The sequence below is a fragment of the Rana temporaria genome, chromosome 2 (assembly GCF_905171775.1).
Source record: "Rana temporaria chromosome 2, aRanTem1.1, whole genome shotgun sequence".
Classification (NCBI taxonomy): domain Eukaryota; kingdom Metazoa; phylum Chordata; class Amphibia; order Anura; family Ranidae; genus Rana; species Rana temporaria.
In genome coordinates, this window is record NC_053490.1 from 488,426,318 (window position 1) to 488,446,077 (window position 19,760).

Sequence of the window (19,760 nt, forward strand, 5' to 3'; positions counted from 1 at the left end):
AAATGTGCTTCCTGGGCTCAGCCAGCATCAGGGACATGCGTGAGTGCTCGGCCGTGGAACGAGCATCTGTGTGATCAGTGCAGTCTGGCTTCTAAGTGTCAGCATAAAAACTGTCAAAGAACACTTATGATGCAGTAAAACATCAAACCTTTAAAGTGGGTTTGATCTAGAACTTAAAAAAGTTCTACTTTTAAGCCATCAATGTGATCGTTACAGATTTGCTCTAGTTATTAAAAGGCAGTGATGGCCAAATGCAGAGTCTGCCCCCTTGCCTTGGTGGTCCCGCTATAGGGGGCACAGCTATTGCTGTACTGTAGATCCTAGTGGGCATGCCCATAAATTGGGTTAAGCCCTGGGTGGAGCTACAGCCAAACAAACAGAAAAAAAGATGCGCTTTACAGCACAATCCAGTAATGAATCCAAATGGGAGCAGGTGCTTCTTTTACTTGTTCGCTGTGGGATAGATACTACATAGATTTATAAAGTATGGTGATAGTTCTGCCTAGGGCCGAAACAACTAATCGATTAATCGACAACTAATCGATTATGAAATTAAATCGATTACAATTTTCATAAATAGATTAATCGGTCAGTAACATAATTGGGTTAATAAAACTAAAATTAGCCTTTTATAGTACAAAAAAGCAAATCGCTACTGTAAATATTACTTTCACTGTCCCAGAATAAAAAAAATGAACCCCTTACAATAGCGATTTGCTCTTTTTGTACTTATTTTTGTTTTTTTAACCCCATTATGTTACTAAACATCTCAGGCCTGGGGTTCACACCTCTGTTTTTTGGTGCTTTTTGCAGAAACACACTACAGTTCATTTATATGTTTTCCTATTGGACACGTTCACATCCATGATTTTTTTTTGGGCTGCTGTGTATTTGGAAAGGGCAAGGACTTTTTAATGCAAAACGGTGCAATTTTTTTTTTTTTGGGGTTCAATATACTTTAATGGAGAAGCTGCAGGAGAGCATGTAATGTGTTTGTGCGGCAATTTGTGTTTTGTAATCTGCCCAATAACAAATTGGGCCAAAAAAAAATATGTAAAAATGCAATTTTTTTTAAGGCTATTATCCGATTATTGTTTCGATTAATCTGCCAACTAATCGATTAGGAAAATAATCATTTGTTCTGCCTTTAAAAGGGGTTGCAAAGGTAAAAAAAAAAAAAAATCCCCTAAATAGCTTCCTTTACCTCATCCCTAGATTTTGCTTTTAAATGTCCTCATTTCCTCTGAGTAATCCTCACTTCCTGTTCTTCTGTCTAACTACACACAGTAATGCAAGGCTTTCTCCCTGGTGTGGAGAAAGCCTCTTGAGGGGGCGAGCAGGAGTGTCAGGACACTCTCTACTTTGCAGTTAGAGAAAGGAGCTGTGTGTTAGTGGGCGTCCTGACTCTCCTGCTCACCCCCTCCCCCTCAAGAGGCTTTCTCCACACCAGGGAGAAAGCCTTACATTACTGTGTGGAGTTACAGGTAGAAGAACAGGAAGTGAGGATTTCTCAGAAGTAATAAGGACATTTTAAAGCAAAATCTAAGGATGAGGTAAGTGAAGGAGGACTGTCTAAGGTAAAGGAAGCTATTTAGGGGGAAAAAAATAAAAAAATTACCTTTACAACCCCTTTAACATCAGTGAAACAGGAAAAAAGTTTGTGCTTCAGGTTATTTATGATTGCTATAACCAATGCACTGCTGCTCCATGCAAGTTCTCTCCAATCTCCTCCGCATACACATCTTCCGATGGGGTGCAAGCCCAGCTCACGTCTGCACAGCGTAGGGCAAATAAAGTCCGGATGGTTACACACTAACGATCCACTTTATTGAAGATAAAAGACCAAAATGACAGGAGGTACAAAGACAGAAAAGGGAAAAGGTAAACACATTTTGCACCATTACCCGTGTAAGAGGCGATTACCCTCTTTTCACCACGTGTCATTTTGGTCTATAATATTCAATGAAGGGGATCGTTTATGTGCAGCCATCTGGACTTTATTTATGATTGCTCCTATTGCACTGTGTGATACAGGAGGTGTGGCCAGATTGAAGAATCCCCATAGTAAGTGCAGGGATTCTTGGGCTTGCTAGAAGTGCAGACCGGCATAGGAAGTAAGGGTGTGTACTGTAACTATAGAATGCCTGTGCTTGTATAGGCAAGTTGCATTACACATACAGATTTCACAATAGGTTTACTTTAAAACAAGTCTTTCAGGATTCAGAAAAGGATTTGAATGCATCCAACAATCCCAGTACATATAAGAACATACAAGAACATACAAGAACATGAATGGGTGGATAAGCATGAATCCTGTACCATGTCTACAATCTTCATCAAAGTGTAGCAACTGGAATCCTTACAAGAACTTGTGACTACACCTTTTAAAGTGGTTCTAAAGCCTTAAGGTTTTTCACCTTAACGCATTTTATGCTGCAGCTCGATCCGATCCAGCAATGTGCACAAGTTACTGTCTCCCTCATTGGACAAGTTGATAGCCATTAGCTTCAGCTGCTGTCAATCAAAAGCTGTGACAAGAGCGAGGGGGGCAGGGCTGAGTCCCGCTGTCTGTGTCAATGGAGCGAGCATGCGCAGGTGACCCAATGGAAAGCGGCCACCAAAGAGGGGGGCCAGGAGCGCTGGTGGGGGACCCAGAAGAGGAGGATTGGAGCTGCTCTGTGCAAAACCATTGCACAGAGCAGGCAAGTATGAAAGGTTTGTCATTTTAAAATAAAGCTTTAGTATCACTTTATGGTACAACTAAAGTCAGTTTAAACCAGTACTAAATGCTGTTACTATGCAATTCACAAGACTCCAAAAGTAAACAAAAATCTTCCTTCACCTCTCCTGACTGAGCCAAATCCTCCTTTGTTCATGTCTGACACGCTCCCACTCTGACACTGCAGGTCCCAGTAGAAGGGTTTTAAGCAAAAGCAGTGCTGCCAATCCAGAAAGCAGTGGGCAGAATTAGATGTGGCCAGCTCCTTGTTGACAAGCTACAGACCTGAATCAGCAGTGACAATGCCGATAGCCACACCCCCTAAAACATTTATTATCAGATGGAAGCGCAAGCAGGTACAGCATACATGAATGGCAACTCTACTCTGCATTCAGGAACAGTGCAGCATTGTTGCCACCCCATCACAGGAAGTTTGACTTTAGTGGCAGGATAACCGGCATCTGTGGGACGTTGCAGGGGGGCCCCAAGAGATCATTGTAAATGTATTTAATGCATTGTACCATAAAATGCTGTGTGGTCCATGTTGTTTAAAGCAGTAACCAATAAAAAATAAAAGGACGAGCTAGAGGGATGGATGAGCCCTTGTGTACCTTAACCCATTGTCCATCACCAACTCTATAAGCAATTGTTTATATTCCAAAACAAAGTCTTGCAAATGTGGATGAACATGGCTCCCCGCAGCTCCAAAGTCTGAGTGCAGGCAACTGCTTCAAGGTAGAAGCCTAAAGCACAACAAGACTATATCCAAGAAAGTAAGACTGCAAGTTACTACAGGAGTCGTATGTCAAGTCAAAGCCCTTACACAAAACTCATGTTCCCCACTCTCTTTTCTTGAGCTCTTTCTGCCTCCTGGAATTTGGCATCGACACCACCTACCTCCAAAAAGGTACTTTATAACTACATGAGCAGCACATATAGCAAAGAAATTCACCAGGGGAACTTCACAGTTAATATATTTTGCTAGAAAATTACTTGGAACACACACACACACATACATAGTGTTTCCCTGAAAATAAGCCCGGGTCTTATATATTTTTTTAGGAACCAAAAATGCGGTAGGGCTTATTTTCGGGTAGGGCTTGCATGCCAGGAATCCCTAGTGTGAACAGAGTAAAAGTGCCTGTAAAATGCTGGAATTCTCTCTATTACAGGATTGTGTAATGTGGAGGGTGTGTGTTTCTGTAATAAAATTGTGCAAGTACCTTCCTATAGTGCTGCTTGGCGCTTCCATGGCTGCCTGAACTTTCTTCCACAATTCTGAGCACTGTAGAGGGAGGGTGGCCGAGATCCTCCACTGACACCCAGGAGACAAGTAGAGCTAAGTGCCTGCAGACGGGGGGTGAGATCCCCCACTGACACCCGGGAGACAATGAGAGCAGCGGAACTGAGCGCCTGCAGAGGGAGGGGGGGGGGCGACATCCCCCGCTGACAACCAGGAGAAGAAAAGGAGAAGAGATCAGCCGAGCGCCGCTGTACCAAGGGGTATGTGATACGATTGTAATGCCGAGGCACACACCTTTTGAATTGTGTACTATTCTAGGACAGTGGATTCTACCTTTTTCCAACCACTTTACACTAGGGCTTATTTTCGGGGTAGGGCTTATATTGCAGCCCTTCCCGAAAGTCTAGGTAGGTCTTATTATCGAGGGAAACACGGTGTGTGTGTACATACATATACACACAAAATATATATATATATATATATATATATATATTTTGGAATAAAATGGCAATTGCTGCAATATTTTATGTTACACTGTATTCGTCCAGCGGTCTTTCAAATGCAGTTTTTTGGGGAAAAATACACTTCAATGAATAAAAAAAAAGGCTAAACCCCAAGCCCAATTTTTTTTTGTTTTAATGTAAAATGATGTTACGCCGCGAGAATCGTGAGAGAATAGTGATCTATCTTCTAAGCAAAACAATTGTGATTATCGTTTTAGCCAGAATCCTGCAGCTCTAGTCACCAGCAGATCCTGTATGAAATTAAAGACCAACCTTGTACCAGAAGCAAAAAAAAAAAAAAGTTTTGAATAAAGGCTCAGTTCACATTTCTGCAACCCAACTGCGCTTCAAAGTGCAGAAACCTTTTTTTGAAGTCGCTGCGACTTGAGTGGCATTGATTGAAACAAATGTGTTTTGACTTGTCATGCAACTTTGTGTTGCAAGTCGTATGACAAGTCACAGCAGTGTAAACCAGGGCTAAAGTGTACAGTATTTGTGCAAGAACTGCGTCTCTTCCCATGCAAGTAAATGGAAATGCAGCTTAGTAGGTGATCAAACGCAAGTCAGAAAAGGAGGTCAAATGCACCTCTGACAGCACTTTGAGAACAAGAACAGAAGCATCAAGTGGAATGCTCCTGAAAGCATACGCCTATTAACATAAGTCCCAAGGTAAAAAATAAACAAATAAGTATTCATCTTCGAGTTTGAAATACAGTACAAAAAAGGTTATAGGCAAAATAGATATGGATATTGTTATAAGAATTAAAATTGTTTATAATGTATTCCAATTGAATTGTATGGGATATCGAAAGACATATACATTTACTAAATGAGAATTGGTAAAATAAAAAGGGTTTGATTTAAAAAAATAAAAATAAAAATAGTGTGCAACAGGTCTTCTTTAATGCAGACCTCCCCAAGGCCCGATACACACCTATGCATTTTTTGTGCTTTTTGCACTACAGAACGTCTTCCATAGGAAATCATGCTAAATGGAATGTAGTGTAAATCTGCAAAAAGCACAAAAAAAATGGGAGCTGCGATGGCTCAACACGATTGGCACTGCGCTGACAAGCCATTCATCTCTGCAGCTAGGGGTTTGGATCCCGGTCTCGGCTACATGTGAATTGAGTTTGGTGGTCTCAGCCTGGCTCCCGGTGGGTGTGCTATGCGAGGTAAGCCTGCGCTTAGTACACCCACCCACCCCCCCCCCCCACAAAAACCACCACACTTACACACGCACTCGAAATTGGGTTAACATGCACGCACTTTGACCACGCGGTCTCTAAAAAGAGAGAGGCAAAGGACTTACGGGGCTGGTTGAGCAGGCTAGATCCTCTCACTCCCTTATAGGGAGTCCCTCTGCCCCGTTGGGCTTCAAAGCGGAGCAGGTAGGGCGGGCTGTGTGGGAGGACCCCCTCACACACCCGCCATTGCCACCCGGGGCATGGAGAAAGGTGGCAGATTGCCTCTGGGGGAGGCCTGCCTACTCCCAACTCCTGCAGTCCGGCTCCTCTCTCGAGTACACGCAAAAAATACACTTTAAAAAAGAAAGGAAAAAAAAAAAGCACAAAAAACACATCGGTGTGAATCAGGCCTAACAGAATATTTTCTGCTTTGTTTTTCTCTTCTGGAACTTCATTTGGCCTCCAGGAAAGAATCAAATCCTGGTGCAAACTACAAGCTCTCCGAGTCAGAGCATGCATATTGATACACGGTCACACTGCAAAAAACGATTGCCAGAATGCAGCTTCCATCGTTTCCTTTAACATATAAAGTAGTTTCTGTCCCAGAACAAAGCCTGCGTTCTTATATTAGACAGAAGATATCTCCTGGGTAATGTCTGAAAAAAATTGCCGGAAAAAACACAACAAACCAAACATTTGCCAAGTGAAACAGAAGCCCTGACTGTGGAAACATTAGAGTGGTTAATGTCCTATGCTAAATGTTATCTCTGAAATAGAAAAACAACGGCGCGATATATTCCACAGATAATGGCGCTTCCATTTCCACAGGGTGAGCTTCTCCCAGCTCATTAGGTCTGTTCTGTGTAATGTACCCCGCGCTGTTAATTTCGCATTATATAGCTTGATTAGGCAGATTTTGGAGATCACGCTGCAGAGGACAGTGAGCATTCCACATTACAAGTTCCCTTTCTACACATTACAGAGCACAAAATAGAATACCTCACTCCGCACTCAAATGTAATGGAATGTAAACACGGGGAAGAGCTCTGCAAACAAGGATAGCCTAAAAGAACTACGCGCGGCAAAACGCTGGACACGCATGGCCCAGTAATAGCAGGAATTGCACCCAATTTACCTTAATTGGGCCGTTTCTGATGTCAAGTGGAAAAGGAGTACTCCTGGCAGTTAGTTTAATAAGTAATGCACCGAACCGCCATGGCCTGTGTGCACGCTCACCGCGCAAGACTCCACTGCTGAAGAAAAAGCATTTTGAAGCTTGTTTAACCACTTAAGACCCGGACCTTTAGGCAGCTAAAAGACCCGGCCAGGTTTTGCGATTCGGCACTGCGTCGCTTTAACAGACAATTGCGCGGTCGTGGGATGTGGCTCCCAAACAAAATTGGCGTCCTTTTTTTCCCACAAATAGAGCTTTCATTTGGTGGTATTTGATCACCTCTGCGGTTTTTATTTTTTGCGCTATAAATAAAAAATAGAGCGACAATTTTGAAAAAAAATAAAATATTTTTTAATTTTTGCTATAATAAATATCCCCCAAAAATATATATAAAAAAATTTTTTTCCTCAGTTTAGGCCGATACGTATTCTTCTACCTATTTTTGGTAAAAAAAAAAAAAAAAAAAAATCGCAATAAGCGTTTATCGGTTGGTTTGTGCAAAATTTATAGCGTTTACAAAATAGGGGATAGTTTTATTGCATTTTTATTAATATTTTTTTTTTTTTACTACTAATGGCGTGACTGCGACATTATGGCGGACACTTCGGACACATTTTTGGGACCATTGTCATTTTCACAGCAAAAAATGCATTTAAAATGCATTGTTTACTGTGAAAATGACAGTTGCCGTTTGGGAGTTAACCACAAGGGGGCGCTGAAGGGGTTATGTGTGACCTCATGTGTGTTTACAACTGTAGGGGGGTGTGGCTGTAGATGTGACGTCATCGATTGTGTATCCCTATAAAAGGGATCACACGATCGATGCCGCCGCCACAGTGAAGAACAGGGAAGCCGTGTTTACATACAGATCTCCCCGTTCTTCAGCTCCGGGGAGCGATCGCGGGACTCCAGCGGCGATCGGGTCCGCGGGTAACGGAGCTTCGGACCGGGTCGCGGGCGCACGCCCCGCGGCTGGGTACTAGCACAGGACGTACATGTGCCCAGCCGTGCCATTCTGCCGACGTAAATGTGCAGGAGGCGGTCCTTAAGTGGTTAAAGTTTGCTTTCAAGCCTGTGAAATACTAGAAGAATATAGTCCGGTCAGATGACACCAAAATTTAACTCTTTGGATGCCATAATACACACCCTGGTTGGAGGTCAAATGACACTGCACATCGCCCCAAAAACACCCCCATGCCAACAGTGAAGTTTAGAGGTGGGAACATCATGGTGTGGGGTCGTTTTCCAGCATACGGTACTGGCAAACTTCAGATCATTGACGGATGAATGGAAAAATGTGCCAAGACATTCTTGATAAAAATCTGCTGCCACCTACCAGGATGGTGAAGATGAAACAAGGGGGACAATGATCCCAAACACAAAGCCAAGGGAACTCTCAATTGGTTTCAAAGAAAGAAAATAAAGCTGCTAGAATGGCCCGGCCAATCACCCGACTTGATCCAATAGAAAATCCATGGAAAGACTGTTTATGTTGAAGAATTGGCTACAATCACACCTGGGGCAATCTTGTATACAGTTTCTTCATACAGGAGGTGTCTTGAAGCTGTCATAACCAACAAAGGATTTTGTACGAAGTATTAAATACATTTCAGTTAGCGTGTTCAATACTTTTTCCCTGTGTCATTTCATTTTATTACACAAAACCTAAAACGTACTGTATATACGCCAAGTTTTTCAGCCCCTTTTTAGGGCTGAAAATACCCCCCTCGGCTTATACTCCAGTCAGTGTTCCTGAAGGGCCGCGTGCGTCCATTGTTTAAAAGTCGCGGCTTCCCCCTAGTCCCTTCCGTGATAGGCGTTTCCCAGCAGACACTGTTCAGCCCATCAGGGATGTCCTCTCATCCTTCGGACAAGAGAACGTCCGTGATAGGCAAAACACTGAACACAGTGACTGCTGGGAAACCGAGTCTGAGGATGAGAAGACGTCTGTGATAGGCTGCTGCGAAACACCCATCACGGAACGGGACCAGGAAGAGACCGTGACTTTTAAACAATGAATGGATGCCCACAGGCTGTAAAAATTTCAGGTACAATGACTCGGGCACAGGGAGGCTGAAATGGGCACAGTGGCAATGGGCACAGTGAGGCATGAAAATGGGCATTGGTGACCATCTTTTCTGCTTACAGTGGCTGCTGCATTCTCACCCTAGGCTTATACTCGGGTAAAAAAAAAAAAAAACAGGAGGATCATTTGTCTGATATTCTCATTGTGTGTACTAGGCATAAAGCTTCCGTCAGCCGTTGTCTCCAACTTTGCCGAGACATACAATCAAGGCTGCAAATCTAATTGAAGAAAGTGACATACAGTTTCTGAGACTAAGGAGGGGGGGGGGGGGATTTCCAATTAAAAAAAGGATTTCTGTGCTTCAACAAAATGGCAGCCTCCAGCAACAGGAAACAGGCGCAATGCTGGAGGCAATTTACAGCATACTCATTTGGGAGCATAATTATTAAAGGGGTGTTCCAGTCATTTTTAATGTTCATTAAAAGTCAGCAGCTACAAAAAAAGTGTAGCTGCTGGCTTTTAATAAACATACACTCACCTGCTACACGTTCCAGCGACGCGCCGGCCGAGGGTCCGGTCCGCTCCTCTCCGGCTGGCGTCTTCATTCTAAGTGTGGGCACCCGGCCGTGACAGCTTTCGGCTTTACGACCGGGCACCCACTGCGCATGCGCGAGCCGCGCTGCACCATCCGATTGGACAGGCGATCGCCTGGGACCTGTCACATGTCCCAGGCGATCGTCCAAAAGGGAGGGGCTGCCAAAAGGCGATCTGACTATTCGCCTTAGCAGCCCCTCGGCGGAAGGAGGAAGTGGGACAGGAAGTCCCACTCCTCCTGAAGCCCCCACTCCCCCCCAAAAAAAATTACATGCCAAATGTGGCATGCAAGGGGCGAGGAGTGGATTAAGCGGAAGTTCCACTTTTGGGTGGAACTCCGCTTTAATATTGAATGTATGTTCTTTTGCTAAACAACATTAACTATCAAACTGCTATGGGTAAAGTCCCGTTTTAAAAACTGCATGAAGGGAGATGGTGCTGCACGAGACATTGAGCACTCTTAGGCAGGGCTTTTTTTCAGGGGGAACTCAGTTCCACCACCTCTGGCTCAGACCCTTGGGGAGGCCTGCTCACCACAATCACTTGTAAACACAGAAGTCTGGTTTCTGTGTTTACAAGTGACAGCTCTGCACTCTGTATGTAACACCCTGAACTCTACACTCTATGTAATGCAATCCTGGTATTTAATGCCCCTTTAAGACCCTTCTACTGTTTGTGAAATCTGAACGGGCCGTATTTGAGTTCCTGCACTCATTTTCTGAGAAAAAAAGCTCTGCTCTTAGGTAAGCTAAAACTTGACAGGTTCTCTTTAAGGTTGACACAATAAAAGCAATATAATGCAAACAAGCATTTCTCGAACCATGTCAGCATGGGAGACTTGAAATTATGAAACATAAAAGCAGTTTTGGCAGTAAACACTTGAACCAGCACTATATAAAAATCAATTTCAAACAAAGTTATCTAGCTTTGTAGTGAAAATAAACGGAGACAATCTGCAGAGATAATGTATAATCAGTGTCAGCAGGGACATTGGCAGTATGGCAAGTACAATACGTATGTAGCGAGTTGTTAGAAGGTTCGGAAAACAGGATGTTGGACTGAGACAGAAAAAATTCCACAGAGACCGCGGTGAAAATAGAAGACTGAAAAGTTCCAGCCGCCTGCTGTAAACAAATCGGCCTATACTGAATAAGGTGCCTAGACTAGAGCTAGGCTGATGTGGGAAATAAAGCTACCGACAACAATCCCATTTAATTTTCCTTTACTTTATAGCTCAAGAAAAACTGCAGCCAAGAAAAAAAAAATCCTTAATGATTGCAACGCATGCTTGGCTTTTTTTCTTTTACAAAGATCTTCAACAACGCTTCAGGCGATGGTCCGCCCTGGCAGAGAGCTGCAACAACGCTTCAGGCGATAGTCCCCCCTGGCAGAGAGCGCTGCAACAACACTTCAGGCGATAGTCCCCCCTGGCAGAGAGAGCTGCAACAACGCTTCAGGCAATGGTCCCCCCTGGCAGAGAGAGCTGCAACAACGCTTCAGGCGATGGTCCGCCCTGGCAGAGAGCTGCAACAACGCTTCAGGCAATGGTCCCCCCTGGCAGAGAGAGCTGCAACAACGCTTCAGGCGATGGTCCCCCCTGGCAGAGAGAGCTGCAACAACGCTTCAGGCGATGGTCCCCCCTGGCAGAGAGCGCTGCAACAACGCTTCAGGCGATGGTCCGCCCTGGCAGAGAGCTGCAACGACGCTTCAGGCGATGGTCCGCCCTGGCAGAGAGCTGCAACAACGCTTCAGGCAATGGTCCCCCCTGGCAGAGAGCTGCAACAACGCTTCAGGCGATGGTCCGCCCTGGCAGAGAGCTGCAACAACGCTTCAGGCGATAGTCCCCCCTGGCAGAGAGAGCTGCAACAACGCTTCAGGCGATGGTCCGCCCTGGCAGAGAGCTGCAACAACGCTTCAGGCAATGGTCCCCCCTGGCAGAGAGAGCTGCAACAACGCTTCAGGCGATGGTCCGCCCTGGCAGAGAGCTGCAACAACGCTTCAGGCAATGGTCCCCCCTGGCAGAGAGCTGCAACAACGCTTCAGGCGATGGTCCGCCCTGGCAGAGAGCTGCAACAACGCTTCAGGCGATGGTCCCCCCTGGCAGAGAGCTGCAACAACGCTTCAGGCGATAGTCCCCCCTGGCAGAGAGCTGCAACAACGCTTCAGGCGATAGTCCCCCCTGGCAGAGAGCTGCAACAACGCTTCAGGCGATGGTCCGCCCTGGCAGAGAGCTGCAACAACGCTTCAGGCGATGGTCCGCCCTGGCAGAGAGCTGCAACAACGCTTCAGGCGATGGTCCGCCCTGGCAGAGAGCTGCAACAACGCTTCAGGCAATGGTCCCCCCTGGCAGAGAGCTGCAACAACGCTTCAGGCGATGGTCCGCCCTGGCAGAGAGCTGCAACAACGCTTCAGGCGATGGTCCCCCCTGGCAGAGAGCTGCAACAACGCTTCAGGCGATGGTCCCCCCCTGGCAGAGAGCTGCAACAACGCTTCAGGCGATGGTCCCCCCTGGCAGAGAGCTGCTACAACGTTTCAGGCGATGGTCCCCCCTGGCAGAGAGCTGCAACAACGCTTCAGGCGATGGTCCCCCCTGGCAGAGAGCTGCTACAACGCTTCAGGCGATGGTCCCCCCTGGCAGAGAGCTGCAACAACGCTTCAGGCGATGGTCCCCCCTGGCAGAGAGCTGCAACAACGCTTCAGACGATGGTCCGCCCTGGCAGAGAGCTGCAACAACGCTTCAGGCGATGGTCCCCCCTGGCAGAGAGCTGCAACAACGCTTCAGGCGATGGTCCCCCCTGGCAGAGAGCTGCAACAACGCTTCAGGCGATGGTCCCCCCTGGCAGAGAGCTGCAACAACGCTTCAGGCGATGGTCCGCCCTGGCAGAGAGCTGCAACAACGCTTCAGGCGATGGTCCCCCCTGGCAGAGAGAGCTGCAACAACGCTTCAGGCAATGGTCCCCCCTGGCAGAGAGCTGCAACAACGCTTCAGGCGATGGTCCCCCCTGGCAGAGAGCTGCAACAACGCTTTAGATGACCATTCAACACTTATGGAAACACCCAGCTGAGATCAGCAATACCTCATTGCTTGTGGTTGTAAACCTTAAGGTTTTTTAATCAAGTCCAATTCCTATCCACAGATGTGCATGAGAGCAGTGACTCTCCCGGGGCTCTGTCCCTTCTCACTGCAGAGTGACAGCAGTTGGAGCCATTAGCTCCCGCTGCTGTCTATTAAATTTTGTGACAAGTAAAAGGGGGTGAGCTGCTGTCTGTGTCATTGGATGAAGACAAGGCGGCTTGAGATCCAGCACAAGTGCCCCCCATAGGAAACAGCTTTCTATGGGGCATTTACCAAAGAAGAGTAGCCAGGAGCATCAGCAGGGGACCCAGAGGAAAAAGAATCGGGGCTGCTCTTGCACAGTGCAGGCAAGTAGAATATTTTTTTTTGGGGGGGGCGGGGAGGAACCTTATATGCAACTTTAACTAAACAGTGATATTAAAGTCTTGTTTGTTATTTAAAAAAAAAGCAAAAAAAAAAAAAAAAAAGAAAACACATGTTCAACTTATCTGCTCTGTGTAATGGTTTTGCACAGAGCAGCCCCAATCCTCCTCTTCTCAGGTCCCACACCAGCGCTCCTAGCCCCTCTCTCCTGCCGAGTGACCCCCACAGCATGTAGCTTGCTATGAGGGCACCCGAGAGGCTGCTCCGTTTGTTTTTTCAGACAGAGCCGTGGCTTTACCCCGCCCCCTCTCTCCCCTCATTGGCCAACTAATTTTGCCTGACAGCAACGGGAGCCAATGGCGCCCTGCTGCTGTCTCAGCCAACGATAAGAGAGAGTCCCGGACAGCCGAGACTCTCGTGCAGCATTAGGGGGGCGAAGTTTTTTTTATCTTAATGCATAAAAGTGATTGTTATTTTTAATAAAATAAGAGACTATACAAACATGTTATACTTACCTGCTCTGCGCAGTGGATTTGCACAGAGCAGGCCGGATCCTCTTCTTATGTCCCTCTTCTGCTCTCCTGTCCCCTCCCTCCTGCTGGGTGCCCCAGCGTTGCAGCCCCCTTTTTATTCTCACTGGCTGATGGACAGCAATGTGAGCGAATGGCTCCGCACTGCCGTATCAGCCAAATGAGGGGAGTCTGACAGCCGGGACATTTGGTCAACATCACTGGAGCAAGAGGAACCTCAGGTGAGTATTAGGGGGTGCTGGGGGGATGCTGCACACAGAAGGCCTTTCATCTTAATGCATAGATTGCATTAAAAAAAAAAAAAAAAAAAAAAAAAAAAAACACCTTCTGACCTTAGAACCACTTTAAAGGGATGTTCCAGCCTTTTTTTAAGTTTATTAAAAGTCAGCAGCTACAAAAAGTGTAGCTGCTGGCTTTTAATAAACAGACACTTACCTGCTCCACGGCTCCAGCGACGCGACGGCGGGGGCTCCGCCGGTCTTCATTCCTAGTGTGGGCACCCGGCAGTGACAGCTTTCGGCTTCACGGCCGGGCACCCACTGCGCATGCGCAAGCGACGTGGCGCCGTCTGATTGGACAGGTGCTCGCTTACAGGGAGGGGCTGCAATAAGGCGATTAAGCTAATCGCCTTACCAGCCCCTCGGCGGAAGTGGGACAGGAAGTCCCCTTCTCCTGAAGCCCCCACTCCCCCCCCCCCCCCCAAAAAAAAATTACATGCCAAATGTGGCATGTAAGGGGGCGAGGAGTGGGTTAAGTTCCATTTTTAGGTAGAACTCCGCTTTAAGTTTTCTTACCTTATAATGCACTCTCTGCATTAAGTAAAAAAAAAAAAGAAATTCTGCACTACATGTGTCCCCCCTCACCCTAATTATACTTACACCGATGTGCATGAGAGCAGTTGTTTACCCAGATAGGTTCCCACTCGTTGTAGATTAATAGTGGCGGGAGCCGCTGTCAATCAAGGGAGCAGGGCCTTGTCTATCAATGGATGCACATCCTGCACAAGTGTCCCCATAGGAAGCGGTACACGCCAAAGAGGAGGAGCGAGGAGCACCAGCGGGGGAGCCCAAAAGAGGGGATCGGGGCTGCTCTGTGCAAAACCATTGCACAGAGCAGGGAAATATAATAATGTTTGTTGTTTTAAAAAAACCTGACATGACAACAGAGGTTTATAGATGAAAGGATGGGGAGAGGATATTGCAGAATAATCAAGCTGCATGGTGTAGAATGGCTGTATGGGATCCTGACCACACAAAAGACGCATAATGTCGCAGACAGGCTTCATTTTCTGTTATAGGTCCAGTCACACAATCATATGGTGCAAGGGAGGAGCCTAAAAGGAATCACACAAAAATCCCCTGCAATGAGGCTTTGTTATACTTACAGCCAAGCTGCAGCAAGTCTTGTGAAACTCTAACCGACACTGAAATTAAATAAAAAGAAATGGTGTGCAAGTCCTGATATACTAGCAACAACTTGAAATATCTGATCATAAAACTTTTTTTTTTTCTCAACGCAGCTCCTTTATTTACAGATTCTCAGCCTACACCACAGCACCCTCACCATCGATTTACAATTTCAGGGTTGAAAGCAGGACAAGAGGTCAATATATTGTACAATTCTCATCAGATCTGGGAGTCTTCCATTTTGGATCCTTGTTAATTAGTGTGACGGAGGTTCTGTGGCCAGCAGAAGACTAGGAAGTGGCTTCTTCCTGATGTAACATCTCCGGCCTCATCTGCCCACCGATCTGTGATGGCTTATCGATGTTCAAGCAATGGGAAAGATCTATTTGACATGAACGTCATACGCCTGTCACTGCAAGTTTACACAGGAGGTTTGCCCTTATTTCCCATCCTTCTACACAAAACTGACAGCTAGAGTGTAATCGGTTACTGCAGGCAACTCATTATTTTATACAAGTTCAGCTTTGAGGAATCGGCCATACTGTGCAATGACAGCACTTTGATTTCCAAGTAGGAAACCAGAACTCTAGCCAAAACCTGTTTTTAAAGCCATAACTTTTTTTTTTTTTGGGGGGGGGGGTGAAGGGTCGTCATATCCATCAGGTCATTATTGTTGTCTATTTTTATCATCATCTTAACTTGCTTGTATAAAAATCTTTATTCAAAGCAAAAAACAAAACCTTTTCATTTAAAAATCAACTAAATCCATGCTAAATGCATCAACACAAAGGAAGTGCAAAGTCCTAAAGATTGTTTTGCTTCTAAAGTAGCCAGAGCTCGAGTAAAAAAGCCCGCCTCCTGCCAGCAGCTGCAGCATAGGACCCTTGGGGGTTTAAAGTAATTTTCTAGCACAAAACAAACACAGCTTTTTACATATAAGAGAAATGTCACAATTGGCCTGGATGGCAAGTGGTTAAATAACAAACATGTTACACTTAACTGCTCTGTGCAATGGTTTTGCACACAGCAGCCCCAATCCTCCTCTTCTCAGCCCCCCCCCCCATGTTCCTGCCTCCTCCACCCCTGCCAAGTGCCCACCAGAGCAAGTTGCTTGCTGTGGGGGGCACTCGTGCAGACTTGCTCCCAAACCCTGCCCTCTCCATTGACACACAAATTGTGGCTGCCCCCCCCCCCCCACCTCCACTCCCTCCTCACTGGATGTGATTGACAATAGTGGGAACCAATGGCTCCTGTTGCTGTCTGAGCCAATAAGGGGTGAGAGAACTGGGAGAGCCATTGCCCTTGTGCACATCGCTGGATCTAGAGTGAACTCATGCAGGTATAAGGGAGAATGCATTAAGGAAAAAAAAAAAAAAACTTTAGCCTTTAAAATCACTTTAAAATAAAAAGCAATAATATTCAGTTTTCCCAAATGCGTCAAATTGCAGGGAGGAAAGTGGTGTCCTTCCTTGGACTTGCCCCCGAGTGCCGAGGCAGATTAGGGGTTTATTTTTTCAGGTTTTTACACAACTTTCAAGCAGGATCCCCACATCCAAATAGAAAAAGGTGTGAATCTTATGTGAACAGCTGGGTGAATCTGAAAAAAAAAATCAAATTATAAACAGACCCCTAATTCTGTTAAGAGTTATCTTTCAGGGTTAGGTTTCAGCATTAGGGAAAAACTACAACCCCACCCAGGTACACACACGTCAAGCGAATCCAGTCTTGTCATGTTGCTGTAATCCGCTGCCGAGTCTTGCACGGCCATCTTTTTTTTTGCTTATGTCATCAGGAGCCGACGGTCTCTTCCAGGTTCTTGCAGCCGCCTCCCTCAATATGCACCATAGCACAGGCGCAGTGCGCTCTAGATTTCCCCAAAGCCTCCTTGGATGAATGACATTAGTATCCCAGAAGGCTCTGGGCAGCTGGAGACATTATATTGTATTTTGAAGGGGTTGTAAAGGTAAAAAAAAAAAAAAATCCCTAATTTTTACCTTGGTGCAGTCCTCCTTCACTTATCTCATCCTTCGATTTTGCTTTTAAATGTCCTTATTTCTTCTGAGAAATCCTCACTTCCTGTTTTTCTGTCTGTAACTCCACACAGTAATACAAGGCTTTCTCCCTGGTGTAGAGAAAGCCTCTTGAGGGGGTGAACAGGAGTGTCAGGACATTTTACTTTGCAGATAGAGAAAAGAGCTGTGTTAGAGAGAGTCCTGACACTCCTGCTCACCTGCTTCCCCCTCAAGAGGCTTTCTCCACACCAGGGAGAAAGACTTGCATTACTGTGTGGAGTTACAGACAGAAGAACAGGAAGTGAGGATTTCTCAGAAGAAATAAGGACATTTCAAAGCAAAATGGAAGGATGAGGTAAGTGAAGGAGGACTGCACTAAGGTAAAGGAAGCTATTTAGGGATTTTTTTTTTTAGCTTTACAACCCCTTTAAGAAATAAAATGTTATATATGCAACTTTATGAAAAAAGGGAAGCTGGTTGGGGGGGAAGGAGCAATATTCTTCATAAAAGAAAAAGAAAAGGGAGTGAAAGTTTCAATGTTACTGCTGATTTTTTTGTAATGCACAAAAAGGTACATGCACAGGAGCCCTCAACTTGATCCTAATTTTACTATGTACCAAGATGAGCATCCAACCAGTGAAACACAAACTGCAAACATTTGGTAGGTCAATGACAGCCAGTTGAGTTGCACCATTAAAAACGTGTTAGCAATCAAAGGTTCAGTGTTTTTGTAGGACAATAAATGTTAGGGACAGGCCATAGGTAAAGTACTAAAGTTAACAGGGAAATTTAGGTTCAAACTGTGCTAAAACCCCTGCATCCAAATGCAGGGCCCCAGGTTTGGGCACCTAAGTAATGTAGCAGTAAGGGCTCGTTTGCACTAGCAGTTGCAGGACTCTTTCCATAGGAGCGGCAGTTTTTGCCCCTAGTGCTAATAAAACCTAAACTGGAAATCGGTCATTATAAAAAGCAAAAAGTATAGAAAAGGAGAAAAAGCCCATAACCAATAAGATGCCAGCTTAATCTTTTCTGAAGAAATTTTGAAATTGTAATATTTTGATTGGCTGGCATGGTCATCCATTACCTAAATCTTCCATACACAGAATATTACATGTAAAAGATCATTTATTCACTGTGAAGCCCTGTACACACGGCCGGGAATCTCATCAGGAAAAAATAAATAAAAAAAATTGGGTTTTCCCAACGAGATTCCTGGCAAGCTTTCTTGCTCGCCGAGTGTATATACACACACCATTCAAAAGAACCGCCGTTCTGTTGAATGGCAAGAACGCGGTGAAATCATCGACTACGACGAGCATGCGCTCGTCACATTCGATGCCGTCGCCGCCATCTTGCTACACTATGCCTTGGAAGCTACCGCGCATGCGCCGAAGTCCCATCGAGCATGCACGGGTTTCCATGGAGGCAGGCAAGTATACACACGCTCGGGTTTCTGGGCAGGAAAACACTGCCGAGAATCCAGACGAGAAAATTGAGATTCCGGACGAGAAAGTAGAGAGCAGGTTCTCTATTTTTCTCGTCGTGATTCCCGTCAGTTTTCTCGCCGAAAAACCATACACACGAACGGTTTTCTCGGCAAAAAGCTCTGCCAGCAGTTTTCTTGCCGAGAAAACGGTGTGTGTGTACGAGGCCTAACACAATGTTAAGGAAAGACAGGAATCTTTACAAATAATAACCCATTTTTCTCTTTAAAGACTGAGATGTGTCTAACCATATCCTAGAAATGGGACAAAAATAGCAATTGTGGACTGGGGCATCGTTCATCCATGCCCATCATATAAAACGAAACCTGACAAGTCAATCTTACCCTCGAGATTCAGCTCAAAGCAGATGTGGCAAAATGACAGGGTCTCGATGTCCGTGCCCAGCTTGCAGATATTGCACACATTGTCGTCATTCAAGTCAATGTTCACAAACTGCTCCTCTTCAGCCATGGTGCCCCTGAGACAAAGAAAAAAAGTTTTATTAGCAGAGAGCTTCTGAGGGGAAAAAGGATAAAGGTCTAGGAAAACACAGCTGTTAGCGCCAGCGCGACCCCCCCACCCCCTCCTTTCAACAACCAACAACCATGCACACAACAAAGCTCAATTCATATGAAACTTTTGTCTGTCAGAAGACATTTAGAGCCGGTTCACACTGGGGCGACTTGGGATCCGACTTGAAGTCGTCCCAAGTCGCGCTGTCGAGAAAAACAATGCAAGTGAATGGGAGCGGTGTTAATACACATGACTCGAGAAGTCGTTTTGTAAATCGCCCCAGATCTCCCTGTGGTTCATGCTCAAGTCGTGTCGGAGTCGCCTCTGAAAGTCGCGCTGGAAGTCGTGTCGCCCTAGTGTGAACCGACTCTTAGTCATCCTAGTATATGTAGAAGGACAAAACTCAGAAAGACCAAATTCTCTTGGCTATTTGTGTTTTTAGAAGCCAAGATATCATACATGGGTGGGGTGCACTGCCAGTCACTTTTCCTTTAGCGGCAGTCTGATCTGCAGGAGATTTTGATAGCCACGGTGATGGCCAAAATCGAACAAATACTAAATGCTAAGGCAAACACCAACAGAAGAAGGAGCACCAGACCAAAAAAATGATAAAAAGGTGTTCAAAACTCGAATGATTTACAGACAAAAAATAAATAAAAATATATTGCTCTCACTGGGGCACCAATCCTACTCCCGCTGGCACCGGCCATGGGGCACCGTTCCTACTCCCACTGACCATCAAGCCTGAGGCATTGTTCACCCTCACTGATGCTGAGGGAATCTTCCACTCCCACCGACCAGTCCAGCCCCACTAAAGACTGAAGCACAGTAAACTGGCCAATGGTTAGAAAGTTTGGAGACCCGTGACCTAGTGCAAGAAAGCACCAAGTGAGCAAGACACAGCCCTAGTGATTGGGGCTTAACCTAAAA

The 19,760-nt window shown here is 45.7% G+C and overlaps 1 protein-coding gene across 2 annotated transcripts in view; it reads right to left on the reverse strand.

Moving 5' to 3' along the window:
* Nucleotides 1-19,760, reverse strand: part of C2H21orf91 (chromosome 2 C21orf91 homolog) — a 65,822-nt gene that overhangs the window by 29,107 nt on the left and 16,955 nt on the right. For both annotated transcript variants that reach the window (XM_040338810.1, XM_040338811.1), the window contains exon 2: nt 18,662-18,795. In XM_040338810.1, coding sequence (XP_040194744.1) covers nt 18,662-18,788 — 127 coding nt within the window. In that variant the 5' untranslated portion in view covers nt 18,789-18,795. The remainder of the gene's footprint in view (nt 1-18,661; nt 18,796-19,760) is intronic.